The 19,807-nt window shown below is 41.9% G+C and overlaps 1 protein-coding gene across 1 annotated transcript in view; it reads left to right on the top strand.

The window, feature by feature from the left end:
• The window catches only part of atg4b (autophagy related 4B, cysteine peptidase), a 101,594-nt gene extending 82,273 nt beyond the window's left edge, over positions 1-19,321 (top strand). The window contains exons 10-13 of the mRNA XM_068041767.1: positions 798-943; positions 2,211-2,267; positions 5,439-5,526; positions 5,631-19,321. Of these exons, the coding sequence (XP_067897868.1) occupies positions 798-943; positions 2,211-2,267; positions 5,439-5,526; positions 5,631-5,704 (365 nt within the window). The 3' untranslated portion in view covers positions 5,705-19,321. The remainder of the gene's footprint in view (positions 1-797; positions 944-2,210; positions 2,268-5,438; positions 5,527-5,630) is intronic.
• Positions 19,322-19,807: the final 486 nt, after the last annotated feature.

The following is a 19,807-nucleotide window of genomic DNA, read 5'->3' as shown; positions in this document are numbered from 1 at the left end:
GAACAGTGGGGTAAGTATTGAACAAAGAGGGGACGGGAATGAATAGTGAAGAGTGTTGGAGGGGCGCAGTGAGTAGTTAACAGTGGGTGTAGTACTGGGGTGGATGATCGGTGGATGGGTAGGTGAGTGTGAACAGTGGCAGTTTCGGGAGAGTTGAGTAGTGAACAGTTGAGGCATGGATAGTGAACAGGGCAGTGGAGAGTATTGAACAGTGCAGAAGAGTGAGTAAATCTCAGACTAAGTGGTATACTTGGTACACTTTCCAAGTTATAGTTCCTGTAACATTTTTTCTATTGCACCATTATAAATCAGAGTTTCCTCTGATTTACCATCAGCAACACCACAGGAGATGTGCCAATAAATAGCTTTACCTTTTAAATTGAACTGAAAAGCTATCCCTAATATAAGAATGACATTATACAGCAAATAGCTCTCCAAAATATTCAGTTGAATGCCACAATTGGCTCCATATTTTTGTTTGAGTGTACAGCACACCGGAAAATCTCTTGGTGTTCTAGTGCCCTTTGGCCATGCAAAGAGCAATTCCCTCAAATACTGGAGCTCGATACAAATGAGCTAGTGATTACTTCTACAAATAATGGTTTGTAACAATTCTGTACTGAATAATTAATGAGACTGTAACTGGTTTCATTTCTGCCAGGTACTGCAAATTGTACACAAATGCCCAGAAGTGTGACTTGAGACATGATATAAGACCTTTGCTTGCTTTTGTAAACGGATCCTTTGATAAGAGCCAACTGCTGCCATAAAAATTCTTCTGTCATTTGGTTTTTCAGAAGATGAGCTGATCTACCTTGACCCACACACAACGCAGCCTGTGGTGGAGCCACTGGAGGACTTCTCTATACCAGACGAGAGCTTCCACTGTCAGCACCCTCCTTGTAGAATGAGCATCTGTGACCTGGACCCTTCCATCGCAGTGGTACGTGCAGTAACTCAACATTTGTTGAGCACAAAAACACTTTTGCTAATCCAATTTAGCCAGCTTATGAGTGCTTTGGGTGGTATGGGCTGGCAAATAGCAATTCTGGATTACAGCTGATCTCTGAAGGATGTATGAATAATAAGCCACTAATGAGAGTTACTGCTTGAACTTGCATTGAACAAAACGTAAGAAAACCTGAAGAGAGAGAGAACCATCCAGCGCCCTTGCTTTAAAAAAAAATACATTTCAACACTTACCTCAGCTGAAAGGAAACAGACTGTGCTGTTAATATTCTGATGTTTCTCAGTGGATATTGTTCCAGCACAAGGAAGTACCCAGTAAAAGGCACTGTAACTCTGAGTACTGGGTAGTGCAAGGTCCATGAGATTGTCCTGTTACCTTTGGGATTTGGGTTAGCACCCTGTTCAAACTAATGGCATAAAAATCAGTTGGAGATTTGGAGTGTGGCGGCGGTGGTGGGGTTTAAAAGCATAGAGATTTGTAAATGTAATTTCAGTTGGAGTGATGTTCCCAGTTTGGACCTTTCTATATTTAATATCTGAATAGCCTTTGAGAAAACTAAGATAGGAAGAGTTGCTGTCCCAACAAACCTGATTAACAGGTTGATGGAACATTTAAATAGTGGAAAGGTGCATGGGGATGGATCCAGGTTGCATGGTTGTCAGGAGTTCCCTGCACTGGGCCAGTGAGCAGTAATTCCACAGTAGCAGCTGCACATTCTTGCAAGTAAGTCAGCATTGACTGTAAATATGCGCCTGATAATCCACACACTGCTGCTTGGAGTAGCCATGGTTAAACATCTTTTCAGATTTTTCCTGGTAGCTGTGACCTCGATTTTCCTCCTCCCAAAAACTACACTCTCCTAATAGACGTTACTAATGGATTCGCCTTCAACAGTACTTGGAGGATGAGGAGTGAAAGATTGCTTCTCATATACGATGATCTTCAAATAAGCATTCTTCACACACTCCCCCAACCCAATTAACCACTCTGTCTGCACCCCCCCACCACACTGCCTTCACATCCAGTTACCCCACAGACACACCCCTCCCCAGCTTTTGTACAGCCCAGGATGCATGCAGGACTCCCCCACGGGGTTTCCCTAGAGTAATATCCAGTGTATTCAGGGTGCTTCCTGTTCACATGATCAACAATCTGTCGGGTGGAAGCCAGAGATGGGTGACTATCTGTGAACACCAGTGCTGGGCGTTTACCTTTGACTGCTTTGTGTGTTCTCCTGCAGGGCTTTTTCTGCAGCACTGAGGAGGATTTTAACGACTGGTGTAAAAGAATGAAAATGGTACGAATAATTCTCTTAAAATTAATTGAATCCGTACAGCCAAGCTTTTCTTGACGTGCCTCTGTTAATCTGCTCACCTTTATCTCCATTTAAAGCAGGCCATGTGGTGACTGAGCCTGGAATAGCACTTTGAATACAGGAAGAGGCACAGTTTTCTCATGCCTTTTTTTTAAATGGTAAAGCAACTTGTAGAGATTTTAGTATCTGAGCATACCATTTCACAGCAGTAATTTAAAACGTGCAAATGTTGATTACCTGAATTGGAACTGTCAGCCATGGCTGAGTGGTAACACACTTGCCTCCAAGTCAGAAGGTCACACTGTGTTTGCTTACATAAAATTAGTGACTACACTTCGAAAAAAGTGTCCCATTTCCTGTGAAGAACTTGATGAAGGAGGTATTTGAATGCACTAGTGTCATTGGGGAGGGCTTAAACTAAATTGGCAGCTGTTAGGTACCAGCATATAGAAGTTGAAAAGAAGAATAAGGTGCATAATGTGAGTGTGCTGGGCAGTACAAGAGAAGGGAGTAGTTCCATATTAGATGGTAGTGGACTGAGAAGGCTACGAGGAATGCAAAGACGGGATTAAAATGCATATATGTAAGTGCACAAAGTGTGGTGAATATGGTTGGTGAGCTACAAGCACAAATAGCAGAATGGGAATATGATGTAGTAGCAATAATGGAAATGTGGCTTAAAAATGGTGAGGATTGGGCGCTTAGTATATAAAGATATAAAGTGTGCAGAAAAGATAAAGAGGAAAAAAGGGAGGTGGGGTGGCAGTATTGATTTAGGGAAACCATTGTAGTGTTGGAAAGAGGGGATGTGCTTGAGGAGGCAAGGACAGAATTCATCTGGTTAGAATTGAGAAGCAAAAAGGGTATGTTCAAGCTGCTCGGAGTATTCTACAGGCCTCCAAATAGTGAGAGAAAGATGGAGGAGCAATCTGCAGGGAAGTCACAGAAATGTGCAAGAACTGTAGAATGGTGATATTAGGGGATTTTAATTACCCAAATATCAATTGGGATAATTTTAGAGTAAAGGAAAAGGAGGGGTGAAATTTCTGGGCTGTGTCCAGGAGAGCTTCCTTGATCAGTATGTTCTCAGCCCAACTAGAAAAGAAGGATTTCTGGATCTGGTGCTAGGAAATGAGGTGGGCCAAGTGTCTGTGGGGGAGCACTTGGATCACATTGTATCATAAGGTTTAGACAGGTAATGTAGAAAAGCAAGGAACAATATAAGGTAGAATGGCTAGATTGGAAGACGGCTAATTTCAACGCAGTGAGGAGGGATCTAGCCAGGATAAAATGGAACCAAAGATTGACAGGAAAAACTGTAGCGGAACAATGGGTTATCTTTAAGGAAGAGATGTTTCAAGTACAGGCTAGGTACATTCCAACAGGGTGAAAAGTAAGGGAACTCCTTGGATGATGAGGGAGATAGAGATTATGATGAAACAAAAAAAGAGGTTGGTGATGCATGTCAGGTGAACTGATCAAGTGAGAACCAGGCTATATACAATAAGTTGAGAGGGGAGGTGAAGAGGAAATTGAGACTGGCAAAGAGAGAAAATGAGAATAAAATGGCAGTCAACATAAAAGGGAACCCAAAAATCATCTACCGGCATGTAAATAGTAAGCGGGTAGTAAGAGGTGGAGTGGAGCTTTTTAGGACAAAGAGGGTAATATATGCTTAGAGGGACAGAGCAAGACTAGAATACTTAACGAGTATTTTGTATCGGTGTTTACTAAGGAAGAGAAATCTGACAAAATATCAGTAGAAAAGGAGAGAGTAGAGGCAATGGATAGGGTAAAATTTAAGAGGGAGGAGGTACCAGAAAGCTGGCTATGCTTAGAGTAGATAGGTGATCTGGTCCAGATAGCTTGCAACCCAGTTTGCTAAAGCAACTGTGGGTGGAGATCGCAGAAGGGCCATAATTTTCCAATCTTCCCTGGATATGGGGGAGGTGCCAGAGGATTGGAGAGTGGCAAATGTGACACCCTTATTCAAGAAAGGGTGCAAGGACAGATGTAGCAACCAGAGGCCAGTTAGTTTAACATCAGTGATGGTTAAGGTTTTAGAAACAATAGTCAGGGAAAAAAATCAACAGGTGCATGGAGAGGATAACCAGCACAGATTTGTAAAAGGCACATCATGCTTGACTAATTTAATTGAATTTTTTGACAAAATAACAGGGAAGGTTGATGAAAGGAATGCAGTGGATGTTGTCTATATGGATTTTAAGAAAATGTTTGATAAAGTACCACATAAAAGGCTGGAAACAAAATTAAGGCTCATGGAAAAGGAGGGTGAGTGTCCAATTGGATAACATGTTGGCTTAAGGACAAAAAACAGCAAGTCATGGTAAATGGTTGTTTTTCAGATTGGAGCATGGTAGACATTGGTGTTTCCCAAGGGTCAGTGCTGGGTTTTTTTGCTATATATAAATGATTTGGATCTTGGAATACAGAGTAGAATTTCAAAATTTGCCAATAATATCAAACTTGGAGGTGTGGCAAGCAGTGAGGGTGATATGAACTGCCTGCAACAGGACATAGGTAGGGTGGCAGAATGGGCAGACGGAATTTAATACAGAGAAACGTGAGGTGATGTATTTTGGCAGAAGGGTGAGGCAATATATACTTAATGGCACAGTTCTAAAGAGTGTGTTTCTTTTCAAGTCACATTCGATTTTTATTTTAAAAACAAAGTGCTGGAAATACTCAGGTCAGGCAGCATCTGTGGAGAGAGAAGCAGAGTTGGCTGTGAGAACTCTGTGTCTCTCTCCACAGATGCTGCCAGACCTGCTGGGTATTTACAGCACTTACTGTTTTTATTTCAGATTTCCAGCATCTGCAGTATTTTGCTTTTATTCTATTTTTTTTACATGGTTTTCTTGGAATTTTCCATTTATTTTGGGGATTAAATTTGATGCTTGGCCATTTTTCTTGAAAACCTTAAATGATTGGCCTTAATTGTCATTGTATGTTCCTTATCTGTGATGAATAAACATTCAGCTCATGGGACACCCTACCTGTCACACTGTGTGGTTCAACAGTAACTTTAATATTCAGTATTCAATTAGACCTCCCACATATTATACATTTGCTGCTGTTGGATTAAAGCTCAGTCACTTGCCAGTCTTACTTAGACCTTGTATCTCACTGCAGATTTCACAGGAGAAGGATGCACTACTGATGTTTGAATTGATGGATTACCAGACCTCTCGTTTCCCTGATGTCCATTGTCTTACTCCTGGTAACCAAAAAATGTTCCCCTTGAATTCAAGTCCATTGATTTTGTGTGAACTGCAATGTCCCACCCCGAGAATATCAAACTAACCAGTATGCATCTTTTTTCAGACTTTACAGATTCTGAAAGACTGGAACGATTCTTTGATTCTGAAGATGAAGATTTTGAGATCCTCTCATTATAAAACAGGACTTTTTGGGTTCAGTTTTTTGAGAGCAAAGTGTTTGGTGATTCTCAGAGCCAATATTCTGAAGGATTGGCAAATTGGCACAGGTTTCATGAATTCACATCATCACCATCAGTGCACTGAGATTCTCAGATGGTGCGTGCTGCTCTGGTCCTCACTGAGAGGATATATCCCTTGTCTGTGAGCTCGGATCATCCTCCAGACTATTTGATGACTAAATGCAAACGTGCCTCTGCTTTTACCAACACATCATATTTATCATGTTCTTTAAGCAACATTTTTTGTTGTACTTTAGCAGCATATTTGGAGGACGTAATTTGAAAGCTCCTGGTGTTTTATCCAGCAGCTTGTTCGTCAGCAGTCCTGCAGCAACAGAATAGTGTCCTGTTGCAGTTAGGGCAGCGTCAGAAAATGAAAAGAAAAAGTGGAGAAGATTAGACAGGTTGGGTTCTCTCCTCTGTCATGTCAACAAGAGCTTGTTAAACCATCTCTCTTCCAACTGAGTTGGATTAGTTGTTTGCCCAGGTTAAACCTGAGTTGGACAGAGAATTGTGGGTAAATCTGGGACTGTTGACAGGTACAAATGTGGGAGTATTTTCCTGTAAAGGTGGTGGTGAGGGGGGGGGGGGCAGGTGAGAGGAGTGATTTATCGCTTCCTATGTAATTGGGGTGACTTATTTTCCTTAAAAGGATATGACCAATTGCCTTTGTTACGTTCAGCCCAGTTAATGGAATTGAAACACACTAACTTGACCAGTATGTGGCAAGAGGAAAGGTCACACTGTGGTTGACTATGTTGGTAAGAAGGAAAGGTCACGCTGTATTGTGGCAGTTGTTGTGCTCAATTTTGTTCTGTTTATAAGGGCAGATTTGGGAGACAGAGGGGGCAGCTCAACAATGTTACTACCACTGATCCAAGAATCAGTTTTAGATTTTAATGTGTGTCAGACTTCATCTAATTCATTTGAGGACCAAGTGACATGTAGCAGTCCTTTGGAGCAGATTACTGAATTATAATCAGTGGCATGAGCATAGGGCTATTGAGGATATGTCTCAGCCCTGTATACTGGCTCCCAGTTTCACCATGCCTATCAATAGCTAAATGGGGTTAATGATGCTGCTGAACGGACAGGCCCAGTTTGATGTCTGTCTCAATATATTCCTTCTGACTATATTTGAACAAGATCCTGCAAGTACTTTGGCGGGGAAGAGGAGTGGGGACAGATGACGCAACTTCCAATGAACATCATACACAGTAAGCACAATAGTAAATAGTGTTTATAGAAGCAAAGAACAATAGGTCGCCACTAAACCCACAAAATATTTCAGTTAACCACTTCATATAATTAACGTACAAGCATATGAACTGTTTTCATTGTATGAAGTATATTTGTTGCTGACATTGTGATTATATCAGCTTATTGTTTTAATAACTCCATCAATGTGCAAAAACATTCAAGCAAATAAGTGTGTGTATTGGAGTGGGATGAAGAGAGGGGTAAAAAATGTTACCACACTTTAGACACTAAATTCTTATGGTCAGTCCTCCCTGCGTGACTAAACTTTGTAGAAAAGAGGCTGGTGCTGGCTATCTGCCATATTAATAGGGTTGCCATGGTTTTGTGTCAGGATTAACTGCGACAGTTGATTTGATTCAGGTGACAGTTAACGGAGATTTGGCCACGTTCTTAATTTCATTGAAAAGGAAGGTATATCTATTGTGAAAAGGGGCCGATTCTGCCAGCCTGCTGATAGTTAACTGTAAACCATGTTTAAATAGCACCTATTTTGAACTGGCTGATAAAAGGACTGCTGAAATTATAATGTATCTGAATAAATTGTTTAAAATAACACAATAATGCTGGAACAAATTGTAGTTTGCTTTTGGCCGATGTGGGGAGACTGCATTCCCGCACAGTGGTTTCATAACTTAGACTCTTCCTCTTGACTGGCAGTTACAGTTTGGGCTGTCTTAATTTGTGTTCAAAGCACAGTCAGCTACCTGTAGAAGCCCTGTATTTCCTCTCAACTGAAACATGCAGCCTTCTCTGTGCTACAGATTACCAGTTGCTGTGATACTTCGCACCAACTCCACAAGGCTGTAAATAACCATACTTTTCAGGCTAAACTAATAGTTGAATTGAATATAAGTGTTGTAATTCTACCAGAACTGGAAGTGACACAGCAGGGAACACATTAGAGTTTCACACCTACCAAATCCCAAACCAGTGCTTCTTTGAATTTCAACGGGAACAAAACTTCTCTGATAATTCAACCATTTAAAATGAGCTTTATTTCCTTCCCCAGTCTGCAAATTTACATAAATTAGCATTTCAAAAACTAGGTATTTCTCATAGGAAAAGGAATAGTCCTTTCACTGCCTCGATCCTGCTCTGCCATTCAGTTGGATCCTAGCTGATTTGTACCTCAAATCCATTTATCCACCTTTGCTCCATATCCCTTAATATCCTTACCCAAGGTAAATCTACCAATCTGAGCCTTGAAAGTTTCAATTGACTCCCAGCATCCCTAACCTTTTATGGGAGAGAATTACAGGTTTCTACTACCCTTTGTGTGGAAATTGTTTCCTGATTTCACTCCTTAATGGTCTAGCTCTAAGTTTTTAAGGTTATGCCCCCTTCACAAAATTGTTATGGCACAGAAGAAGGCATTTGGCCTGTCGCATCTGTGCTGGCTCTCCAAAAGAGCAATTTACCTAGTGCCACTCCCCCGCCTTCTCCCTGTAACCTTGCACATTCTCCCTTTTCAGATAACAATCCAATTCCCTCTTGAATGTCTCGATTGAACCTGCCTCCACCACACACAGGCAGTGCATTCCAAATCCTAACCACTCGCTGTGTGAAAAACATTTTCTTCATGTCGTCATTGATTCTTTTGCCAATTACCTTAAGTCTGTGCCCTCCTGATCTTGACCCTTCCACCAATGGGAATAGTTTCTTCCTATCTGTCCAGACCCCTCATGATTTTGAACACCCCTGTCAAATCTCCTCTCAACCTTCTCTTCAAGGAAAACAGTCCCAACTTCTCCAATCTATCCACGTAACTGAAGTTTGTCATCCCTGGAACCATTCTCGTGAATCTTTTCTGCACACTCTCTAGTGCCTTCACATCTTTCCTAAAGTGCGGCACCCAGAATTGTACACAGTACTCCAGCTGAGGCCAACCAGTGTCCTGTACAAATTTAACATTACTTCATTGCTTTTGTACTCTATGCCCCTATCAATGGAACCTAGGATACTGTATGTTCTATTAACCACTCTCTCAACCTGTTCTGCCACCTTCAATGATTTATGCACATATACACCCAGGTCCCACTGCACCTGCATCCCCTTTAGAATTGCACCCTTTATTCTATATTGTCTCTGCGCCTTTTTCCTACCAAAATGAATGACTCCACACTTCTATGCATTAAATTTCATTTGCCACTTGTCTGCCCATTCCAGCAACCCACCTATGTCCTTTTAAAGTTCTACACTATCCTCCTCACAGCTTACATTTCAAAGTTTTATATCATCCACAGATTTTGAAATTGTGCCCTGTACACTAAGCTCTAGGTCATTAATATATATCAGGAACAGCAAGGCTCCTAATACTGACCCATAGAAACATAGAAAATAGGAGCAGGAGTAGGCCATTCAGCCCTTTGAGCCTGCTCCGCCATTCATTATAATCATGGCTGATCATCCAACTCAGTAACCTGTTCCCGCTTTCGTCCCATATCCTTTGATCCCTTTAAACCCAAGAGCTATATCTAACTCCTTCTTGAAAAGATACAATGTTTTGGCCTCAACTGCTTTCTGTGGTTGCGAATTCCACAGGTTCACCACTCTCTGGGTGAAGAAATTTCTCATCTCAGTCCTGAAAGGTTTACCCCGTATCCTTAGACTATGACCCCTGGTTCTGGACTCCCCCACCATCGGGAACATCCTTCCTGCATCTACCCTGTCAAGTCCTGTTAGAATTTTATAGGTTTCTGAGATCCACCCTCACTCTTCTGAACTCCAGCGAATATAATCCTAACTGACTCAATCTCTCCTCATACATCAGTCCGGTAAACCTTCGCTGCACTCCCTCTATAGCAAGAACATCCTTCCTCAGATAAAAACCAAAACTGCACACAATATTCAAAGTGTGGCCTCACCAAGGCCCTGTATAATTGCAACAAGACATCCCTGCTCCTGTACTTTAATCCTCTCGCTATGAAGGCCAACATACCATTTGCCTTTTTTACTGCCTGTTGCACCTGCATGCTTATCTCTCAGTTTATAGCCATTCAGATAATCTGCCTTCCTTGTTTTGCTACCAAATTGGATAACCTCACATTTATTTACATTATACTGCATCTACCATGCATTTGCCCACCCACTCAACTTGTCCAAATCACCCTGAAGGCTCTCTGCATCCTCCTCACAACTCACCCTCCCACCCAGTTTTGAGTCATCTGCAAATTTGGAGATATTACATTTAGTTCCCTCATCTAAATCATTAATGTATATTGTGAATAGCTGCGGACCCTTGAGGAACTCCACTAGAAACCTTCCTCCAGTCTGAAAAACATCCGTTAACCACTGTTTCCTGTCACTCAGCCTATTTCATATCCATGTTGCTACTGTCCCTTTTATTCCATGAGCTATAACTTTGCTCACAAGTCTGTTGTGTGGCACTTTATCAAATGCTTTTTGAAAGTCCTTGTATGCCACATCAACAGCATTACCCTGAAAAGGTTTCTCTGTTAGCTCATTTAAAAACTCTAAGTTAGTCAAACGCAATTTGTCCTTCGCAAATCCGTGCTGGCTTTCCCTAATTGCCCAAGTGACTATTAATTTCGTCCTGAATTATCATTTCTAGAAGTTTCCCCACCACCGAGGTTAAACTGACTGGCCTGCTGTTGCTGGGCTTTTTACACCCTTTTTTGAACAAGGGTGTAGCATTTGCAATTCTCCATTCCTCTGGCACCACCCTACAGGGGAGGCAGTAGCATAGTGGTATTGTCACTGGACTAGTAATCCAGAGACCCAGGCGAATGCTTTGGGGACATGGGTTCAAATCCTACCATGGCAGATGGTGAAATTTGAATTCAATTAATAAATCTGGAATTAAAAACTTGTCCAATGCTGACTATGAAACCATTGTCGATTGTTGTAAAAACCCATCTGGTTCACTAATGTCTTTTAGGGAAGGAAATCTGCTGTCCTTACCTGGTCTGGCCTACATGTGACTCCAGACCACAGCAATGTGGTTGACTCTTAAATGCCCTCAGAAATGGCCGTTTCTAACCCATGTCACCAGAGCATTAGCCTGGGCTCTGGATTACTAGTCCAGTGACATTACCACTACGCCACCGCTTCCCCTGGTTCTAGACTCACCAGCCAGAGGAAACATCCTATCTACATCCACCCTGTGTGCCCTGTAAGGATTTTGTAAGTTTCAATGAGATCAGCTCTCATTCTTCAAAACTCAAGAGAGTGCAGGCCCAGTTTCCTCAATCAGTCCTCATAAGACAATCCCATCATCCCAGTGATTAGTCTGGTGAACCTCCGTTGCACTTCCTCTATGGCAAGTATATTCTTCCTTAGATGAGGAGACCAAAATGACACAATATTCCAGGTGTGGTCTCACCAAGGCTCTATACAATTGTGGCAAGACTTCTTTACTCCTGTACTCAAAACCCCTTGCAATGAAGGACAGCATACCATTTTCCTTCCTAATTGCTTGCTGCACCTGCATGCTAGCTTTTAGTGACTCATGAACAAGGACACCCAGGTCCCTTTAGACATCAACATTTCCAAACCTCACCATTTAAGAAATACTCAGTCTTTGTTTTTCCTTCTGCCATGTTCATGCCCATTCACTTAGCCTGTCCAAGTTCCCTTGAAGCCTCCTTGCATCTTCCTCACAACTTACATTCCTACCTAATTTTGTGTCATCAGAAAACTTGGAAATATTACTTCTGGTCCCCTCATCCAAATCATTTATATGGATTGTGAACAGCAATGGACCTAACACTGATCCTTGCGGTATCCCACTAGTAACAGCCTGCAATCTGAGAATAACCCATTTATTCCTACACTCTGTTCTGTCTGTTAACCAATCCTCAATTTATACCAGTATATTACCCCAATTCCATTTGCTCTAATTTTGTTTACTAACTTGTGTGGGACCTTATCAAAAGCCTTAAATCCAAATACACCACATCCACGGCTTCTGCTCTATCTATGCTACAAGTAACATCCTCAAAAAACTCCCAACAGGTTTGTCAAACATGATTTCCCTTTCATAAATCCATGTTGACTCTGCCCAATCATATTATTTTCTAAGTGTCTAGTTACCACATCCTTTATAACAGATTCTAACATATTCCCGACTACTGATGTCAAACGAACAGGTCTGTAGTTCCCTATTTTCTCTCCCTCCGTTCTTAAATAGTGGGTTTACATTTGCTACTTTCTAGTCTGCAGGAACCTTTCCAGAATCTACAGAATTTTGAAAGATAACCACAATGTATCCACTATCTCTCTAGCCACTTCCTTCAATACTCTAGGATGTAGTTCATCTGGTCCAGGGGATTTATCAACCTTCAGTCCAGTTAATTTTTTGAGTACTACCTCTTTATAAATACTAATTTCTTTCAGTTCCTCATTTTCACAAGTGACTTAGTTCCCAAGTATTTCTGGGAGATTTCCTGTATCTTCCTCTGTGAAGACAGACACAAAGTAATTGTTTAGTTTCTCTGCCATTTCACTATTTTCCATTATAAATTTTCCTGTCTCTGCCTGCAATGGACCCACATTTGTCCTTGCTAATCTTTTCCTTTTCATGTACCTAAAGAAGCTTTTACAGTTCACCTTTAGTTTTCTCGCTAGCTTGCATTCGTATTCTCCTTTCCCTTCATAAGTTTCTTGGTCATCCTTTGCTAGATTCTAAATTACTCCCAAACCTCGGGTTTACCATTTATTCTGGTAACTTTCTAAGCCACTTCCTTTGATCTAATGCAATCTCTGACTGCTTTTGTTAGCCACGGTTGATTCACCTTTCCTGTTGGGTTTTTGTATCTTAGAGGAATGTATATTTGTTGTGGACCATGTAATACTTCTTTAAATACTAGCCATTACTTGTCTACTGTCATGCAGGCCCCACCTGCCAAGAATGAGGCACCATTAAGTTTGCCACATGGAGATTAAATTTCAAATTGTTGCTGGGAAGAAGGCCTGTTGCAAGGAATTGCCAGGCCCCTGGCCGGAAAGACATCTTTGCACATTAGCAGACAGTGCTGGAACAAAGGAGCTATCCCCTGCTGTCAAACCAGTCAGTCACGTGACCACCCTGCTGGCCAACTTGGGGAGTCTTAAGTTGTAGAGACAGTGAATTGGCAGAAGGCAGTTTCGCTCCTGAACTGAGAACATCTCTCTTCGGTCAGCTCCCATCTCTTTCTCACCAGCTTCAGAATCCATTGAAGACACATGAACCCCAAGAGAGAAAAGTCTCCTTCAGTGAACAAGGTTTAAGAAGAATACTGGGCCCCAAACGAAAAGCAAGATCTACCTACAAGCAAGGACTATACAGTGAGCTCGAAGACCCATAACAAAAAACTCTTCAGATAGTGCCTCAAACCTTTCCACTTTATTTTTCTTCTGTTCTTTTCTGTCTCTATTTACATGTGTGTACCTCATATGCATGCTAGCGTGGGCGCATTGTGTATTCATAGGCATCAACTGAATTAGAGTTTTTAAGTTAAATAAATTTTACTTTTCTTCTTTAAACCTAAGAAAGCCTGTTTGTGCTCATTTCTTTGCCTTATAATTGGAAAGTAGTGAACATGGATTCACCAAGGCAGAGCTCAAAACACTGTTTAAAAATAAAACCATGTTACAGTAAGACCAGGTGAAGGCTGAAAGGGAACCCAAGACCTCTTTCTCACCTGGTCGTAACACTCCTGTCAAACCTTTTAGTGTATTTTCCCAATCCAACATAGCCACCTTGCCCCTCATACCTTCATAGTTTCCTTTGTTCAGAATTAAGATCCTAGTTTCAGAATGAAACTATATCACTTTCAAACTTAATGTAAAATTCTATCCTATTATGGTCACTATTTCCCAAAGGCTCCAATACAGCAAGGTTATTAATATACCTTTCTCATTACATAATACTAAATCTAAAATAGCTCAATCCCTAGTGTGTTCAACGTACTGCTCTAGAAACCCATCTCGCGCACACTCCAGGAATTCGTCCTCCAAGCATTAGTGCTGATTATGTTTACACGGTCTATATGTAAATTGAAGTCACCCATTATTACTGTATATCCATGTTACATGAACCTCTAATTTCCTGATTTATACCATGTCCAACATTACCACTACTGTTTGGCCTATAACAACTCCCACCAATGTTTGCTGCTCCTTGCTGTTTCTTAGCTCTATCCAGATAGATCTCAGATCCCCTCTCTCTAATATACTGATCTTGTCCCTTATTAACTGCGCTACCCCCACCTCATTTTCCTTTTTGCCTATCCTTCCTAAATGAAGAATATCCTTGAATATTCAGTTCCCAATTTTGGTCACCCTGTAACCAGGTCTTTGTAATGGCAATTAAAACATACCTATTTACCTCTATTTGTTCCTTCAAATCATCTACCTTGTTGCAAATGCTGCATTCATTCAGATAGAATGCCCTTAACTTTTTCTTTTTAACATTATTCATTCTGATTCTATTTGATGCTTGCCTTCGCTTTTTTGGTCTTCCAATTTCGCTTACTACTTCCCTCCAATCTCCCCTTCCTGCCATGCTCAGATTTTCAATTCTGTTATTGCTACATTTCTCTCTTGCCGCCTTCTCCCTCTAAATTATTACATTATCTCACTTGATCATTGGTCCCAGCACGGTTCAGGTGAAGACCATTTCCCCCAGTACTGGTGCCAGTGCCCCATGAATTGAAACCCATTTCTCCCACACCAATCTTTGAGCCATACATTTAACTCGAATCTTATTTATCCTACTCCAATTTGCACATGGCTCCAGAGATTATTACCTTTGAGGTTTTGCTTTTTAATTTAGCCTCTAGCTGCTCATACTCTCCACACAGAACCTCTTTCCTAGTCCTATCTATGTAATCGGTACCCACATGGACCACAACAACTGGATCCTCCCCCTTCCACTGCAAGTTCCTCTCCAACCCTGAGCAGATGTCCTGAACTCTGGCAGGCAACAGAGTCTTCTGGACTCTTGCTCTTGGCTGCAGAGAATGGTGTGTATCCCCCTGACTACCACCCTGTTGAATGGCTTCTTGTACCATAGTCAGTTTACCCATGCACCCTGCAGCCCTCGTTCTCATTCATACAAGTTGAAAGAACCACAAACCTGTTGGAAAATTGCAAGGGCTGAGGTTCCTCTACTTCTGCCTTCTCGATCCCCTTACCTGTCTTACTCGCAGTCACATCCTCCATTGATCAAATCAAAAGACCCTATCCTAAGGGGTGTGACTGCCTTCTGGAACAAAGTGTCCAGGTAGCTTTCCCCCTCCCTGATGGATCACAGCGTTTGTAGCTCGGCCCCAACTCATCTACTCTGAGCCGTAGCTACTCAACCCGTAGACGCTTACTGCTGATGCGGTTGCCATGGATCACATTGGTGTCTATGAGCTCCCACCTACTGCAGCCACATCACCTGCCTTGCCTTCCTGATTGTGTTTTAATTAACTAATTACTTTAACTAATAATTTTTAATTAATGCCTCTCCTCACCACCACTTATTATACTTATTTAAACTGTGTAATATAATAAAACATCACTTAAAAGAACAGACTCACCAGCTCATTACTTCTCTTCTGCTTGCATCTCTTAATAAGGTAGTTACTTAAGGGTTATTTAAAAGATGTTTATGCTTTTCTCATTTCCAGCTATTTTCACACATACCCTAATAACAGTGTACTAACCTAGCTATTTACAGACACTCCCTAACAGCAGTTACTCACCCACCAATCACCTTATGGATTTCTTGTGATTTCAGTTTTTTCAAGCTCAGTCAGCGCACGCCGACTCCTGGAGATAAGTGAAGCGCTCTGCCGCCACCTCTCCCGACTGTCTCCAGGTGCGTGAAGGCCCCAAGACTGGGCCTCACTTTATCTTTTCAGTAGTTTCCCTGCAGGTCTGCTGCCTCTCCCAAATGTCTCCAGTCTTTAAAGGCAGCCCATTGTTCAGTTACCATTTTGCCTCCCAACTTTTGATTCTAATTTTTCTGAGCCAGATGTTGGCGAGGAGCAGCATGTAAATGAGAAATAGGGTGGGGCCAAGGATAGATCTTTGGGTAAGACCAGAGATAATGGTGTGGGAGTTGAAGTCATAGATGGCGATTCTCTAGCTGTGATTAGATAGATAAGAATGGATTCAGGTGCGTGCAATCCCACCCAGCTGAAATATGGAGGAGAGGCATTGGAGGAGGATGGTGTTATTGGCTGTGTACAACTAGTTGCAATGTCACAGGTAGGGGGCTGTCTAATTAGAATGGATCTGAATGGGGCCTGGTCATGAATGGAGTTCCACAAGGCTTTCTGGGCCAACCCTTTAATGCAAATCATCAATGAAAATAATTGACTAGTTATTTGCAAATAATACAAAAATGTGGACGATAGCTTAGTAATTCAAATCAAATCAAAATGTTACAGGCTATTTTGGCACGTTATGGGAATGGGCTTGTAGTTGGTTAATGCGCTTCAATCAAATGCGATGGTGTGCACTTGGGGCTGGAAAGGTTTAGGCAACTTATAAAATTTAGTAGATCCTGTTAAAGGTAACCAATTAAGAGTCCAACCTGGGTAATAATTCATCAAAGCTTCACTAGCAGTGTGATGTGAATTAGGGAAGATTTTAAACAGTATTACTAGAATCATTAAGTATAAACAAAAGAACACTGTACTCAGACCCTGTAAGGGAAATGTGGTGGATTTAGCTTTGGTATAGGCCTGTCAAAGGGAACTTGACAAGTGCCAGAATAAATACAACATTATAAAGGTTATAGAGGGCAAGTTGCCAATTAGCAGGGATTATGAGTATTGGACTACAAGTCTCTCAGAACTTGCTTTGGGCTAAGAAGTCTGAGGAACCTCCCAGAGTTTATCCTGAATTGGCTGTAGTTTTTGTGTCTCTTACCCCAAAAGTTACACTCTGTCTGAATGAGATGTATTTGATCCATTCTCCTTTGCATTCCTTTGAAAAATTTACCTTCGTCAGGTACAAGAAAATGTGTTGCCTACTTCCTCTAACCCCATCAGCCTCTGGAAGATTCCATGGAATATCAATCTTACAAATATTGTATACTCTGTGCAAAGGAGACTTTATTCATTCTCGGGATGTGGGCGTCCTGGAAAGGCCAGCCTGTATTGCCCATCCCTAATTATCCTAGAGAATATGGTGGTGAAGCATTTTGCCTGAACCACTGCAATCCATGTGGTGAAGATATTCCCACAGTGCTGTTAGATAGGGAGTTTTAGGATTTTGACCCAACGACAAGGAAGGAATCGTGATATGTGTTGTAGCCAGGATGGTGTGTGACTTGTAAGTGGTGGTGATTCTTCTGCCCATCTCCTTCCAGGTGACACAGGTCACAGGTTTGGGAAGTCTTGGTGAGTTGCTGCACTACATACTGTAGATAGTACACACTGCAGCCATGCTACACCAGTGGTGGAGGGATTTTATGTTTAAAGTGGTGTGTAGACTGCCGGATGGTGTTGAGATGTTTGTGTTGTTGCTGCATCAATCCAGGTACATGGAGAGTATTCCATCACACTTGACTTGTGCCTTGTAGGAGGTACAGCCTTTGGGGAAATCAGGTCGCCTGCTCTAGTGGTCATGGCATTTAAATGACAGGTTCTGTTTAATTTCTATCAATGGTGACGTCCCAGAATGGTCAAGAATCCAGCAATGGGAACACCACTGAATTTTGTGGGAACATGGTTAGGCTCGCTCTTGTTGGAGATGGCCATTACCTGGCACTTGCCTCTTATCAGCCCAAGCCTGAATGTGGTCCAGGTCTTGCTACATATGGGTATGGCCTGCTTAACGAGGAATTGTAAATGGAACTAAACACTGTGCACTCATTAGCAAATATGCCCTTGTGATGTTTGGAAAGTCACTGATGAAGATGGTTGAGACTAGGACACTCTCTTGAGGAACTCCTGCAGCAATGTCCTGGGATTGAGATGATTGGCCTCCAATAGCCACAACCATCTTATGTGTTAGGTCCTTGAATTCCATTAAGTTTAATTTTGCCTTGGCTCCCAAGAATTCAGGTCTGGAGTTAAGTGTTTCCAGTGGAACCCAAATTAAGCATCAATAAGCAGGTTATTGGTAAGTAAATGTTGCTGATAGGGTGGTAATTGAATCCTTTTCAATACCCCTCAACCTTAAACTCTGGAGAATACAAACCATGTCTGTGCAACTTACCCTCATAACGTAACCCTTTAAACCCCACTTTCATTTTGGTAAATCTGTGCTATAGCCCAGCTAAAGCCAATATATCTTGCCTGAGGTGCAATGGCCAAAACAGAATGTACCAATGTACAGGGCGGCGCAGTGGTTAGCACCGCAGCCTCACAGCTCCAGGGACCTGGGTTCAATTCTGGGTACTGCCTGTGCGGAGTTTGCAAGTTCTCCATGTGACCACGTGGGTTTTCGCCAGGTGCTCCGGTTTCCTCCCACCGCCAAAGACTTGCAGGAGATAGGTAAATTGGCCATTGTAAATTGCCCCTAGTGTAGGTAGGTGGTAGGGAATATGGGATTACTGTAGGGTTAGTATAAATGGGTGGTTCATGGTCGGCACAGACTCAGTGCTGTATCTCTAAATAAATAAATGTGACAGAAATCACACCTGCCCAAATGGAAACATATTAATTTTGTCATATGGGACACCACTTGAACCTTTTTTCATTGGACATTGCACATAACTTGTTTAAAAGAACAGAGCCGAACACCTGAAAACATGGTTGCGCATTTGCATTCAGAGAGACAGTTGAATAGAGACAATGGGAGTGCTCACTGATTCAATTAACAAGATTGGTCTGGGCAATAGTAATGATCCACATCTTTCTGTGTAAGAGCCAGAATTCCACCCCCAACCAAGTGTGACTGGAAAGCTTTGAAATCAACAGCCTTCCCAGAAGCAGTTATTTCGCACAGGTGGTCACATGACTTACCTGCTGGCCAGACTGGGGGCTTTTTTGAATTGTGCCACAGAAAAGAATCTGACTGCAATTTGAACAGAAAGAAGAAGAAAGGTCTCCCTCTCTCTTCAGCAAGGTCCCAGAAAAACCAAGGTGGCAGTTTCTACACTTCAAGACTACAGACAAAGCATATCTTCGGCCTTCTGGTACAAGAGAAGCAAGCTTGAAATTGTGCACCGGGCCCCAGTGAGAACTCCATGACCTTAACTTTAATTGAGGACATTGTACCAAGGACATTACCACCCAGTAACTGAATTCCATTTATTACAAATGTTACTTCAGCCCCCACCGCCCTCCAATTCGTTCTCCCCCTCTGTATCTATTTGTGTGTTTCTCTCATTTATGTTGCATATTTTAGTAATTTTAACCAGGTTAGAGTAATAAGGCTAATAAACTTATATCTTTCTTGTTTAAACCTAAGAAAACCTGTCTGATTAGTTCATTTGCAATTACAATTAGAGTGCTGTGGGCAAAGGCTCACTAAGGTGGTAAGCTAAAATCACAATGTTTTAAAAGATAAATCCTGTTACGGACAAACCAGGAAAGGGGCAAGAGGGGAGCCCGAGACCCCTTCCTCACCCAGTTATAACAACAACTATAGCTGCATCTGACCACAGCTCTGTACAACTGAAGTGCAACTTCCACCTCTATTGCAACTCTCAACAGTCAACATTCCATTAACCTTTCTGTTCACTCTATGGCCACAATTCTGTAGTATTTGCGCACAGCTTGGATTGAATCGAACTGGCCAAAGATTAACATGCATGATGGTGGGGAACTCAAGAGAAGGCCCAGATGGATCATCCTATGGACCCTTCTGGCTGAAGATTTATTTAGAGATACAGCACTGAAACAGGCCCTTCGGCCCA

Source organism: Heterodontus francisci, chromosome 11 (assembly GCF_036365525.1).
Source record: "Heterodontus francisci isolate sHetFra1 chromosome 11, sHetFra1.hap1, whole genome shotgun sequence".
NCBI lineage: Eukaryota > Metazoa > Chordata > Chondrichthyes > Heterodontiformes > Heterodontidae > Heterodontus > Heterodontus francisci.
The sequence above is the reverse complement of the archived record's forward strand: the minus strand, read 5'-3'. Positions and strand labels throughout refer to the sequence as shown.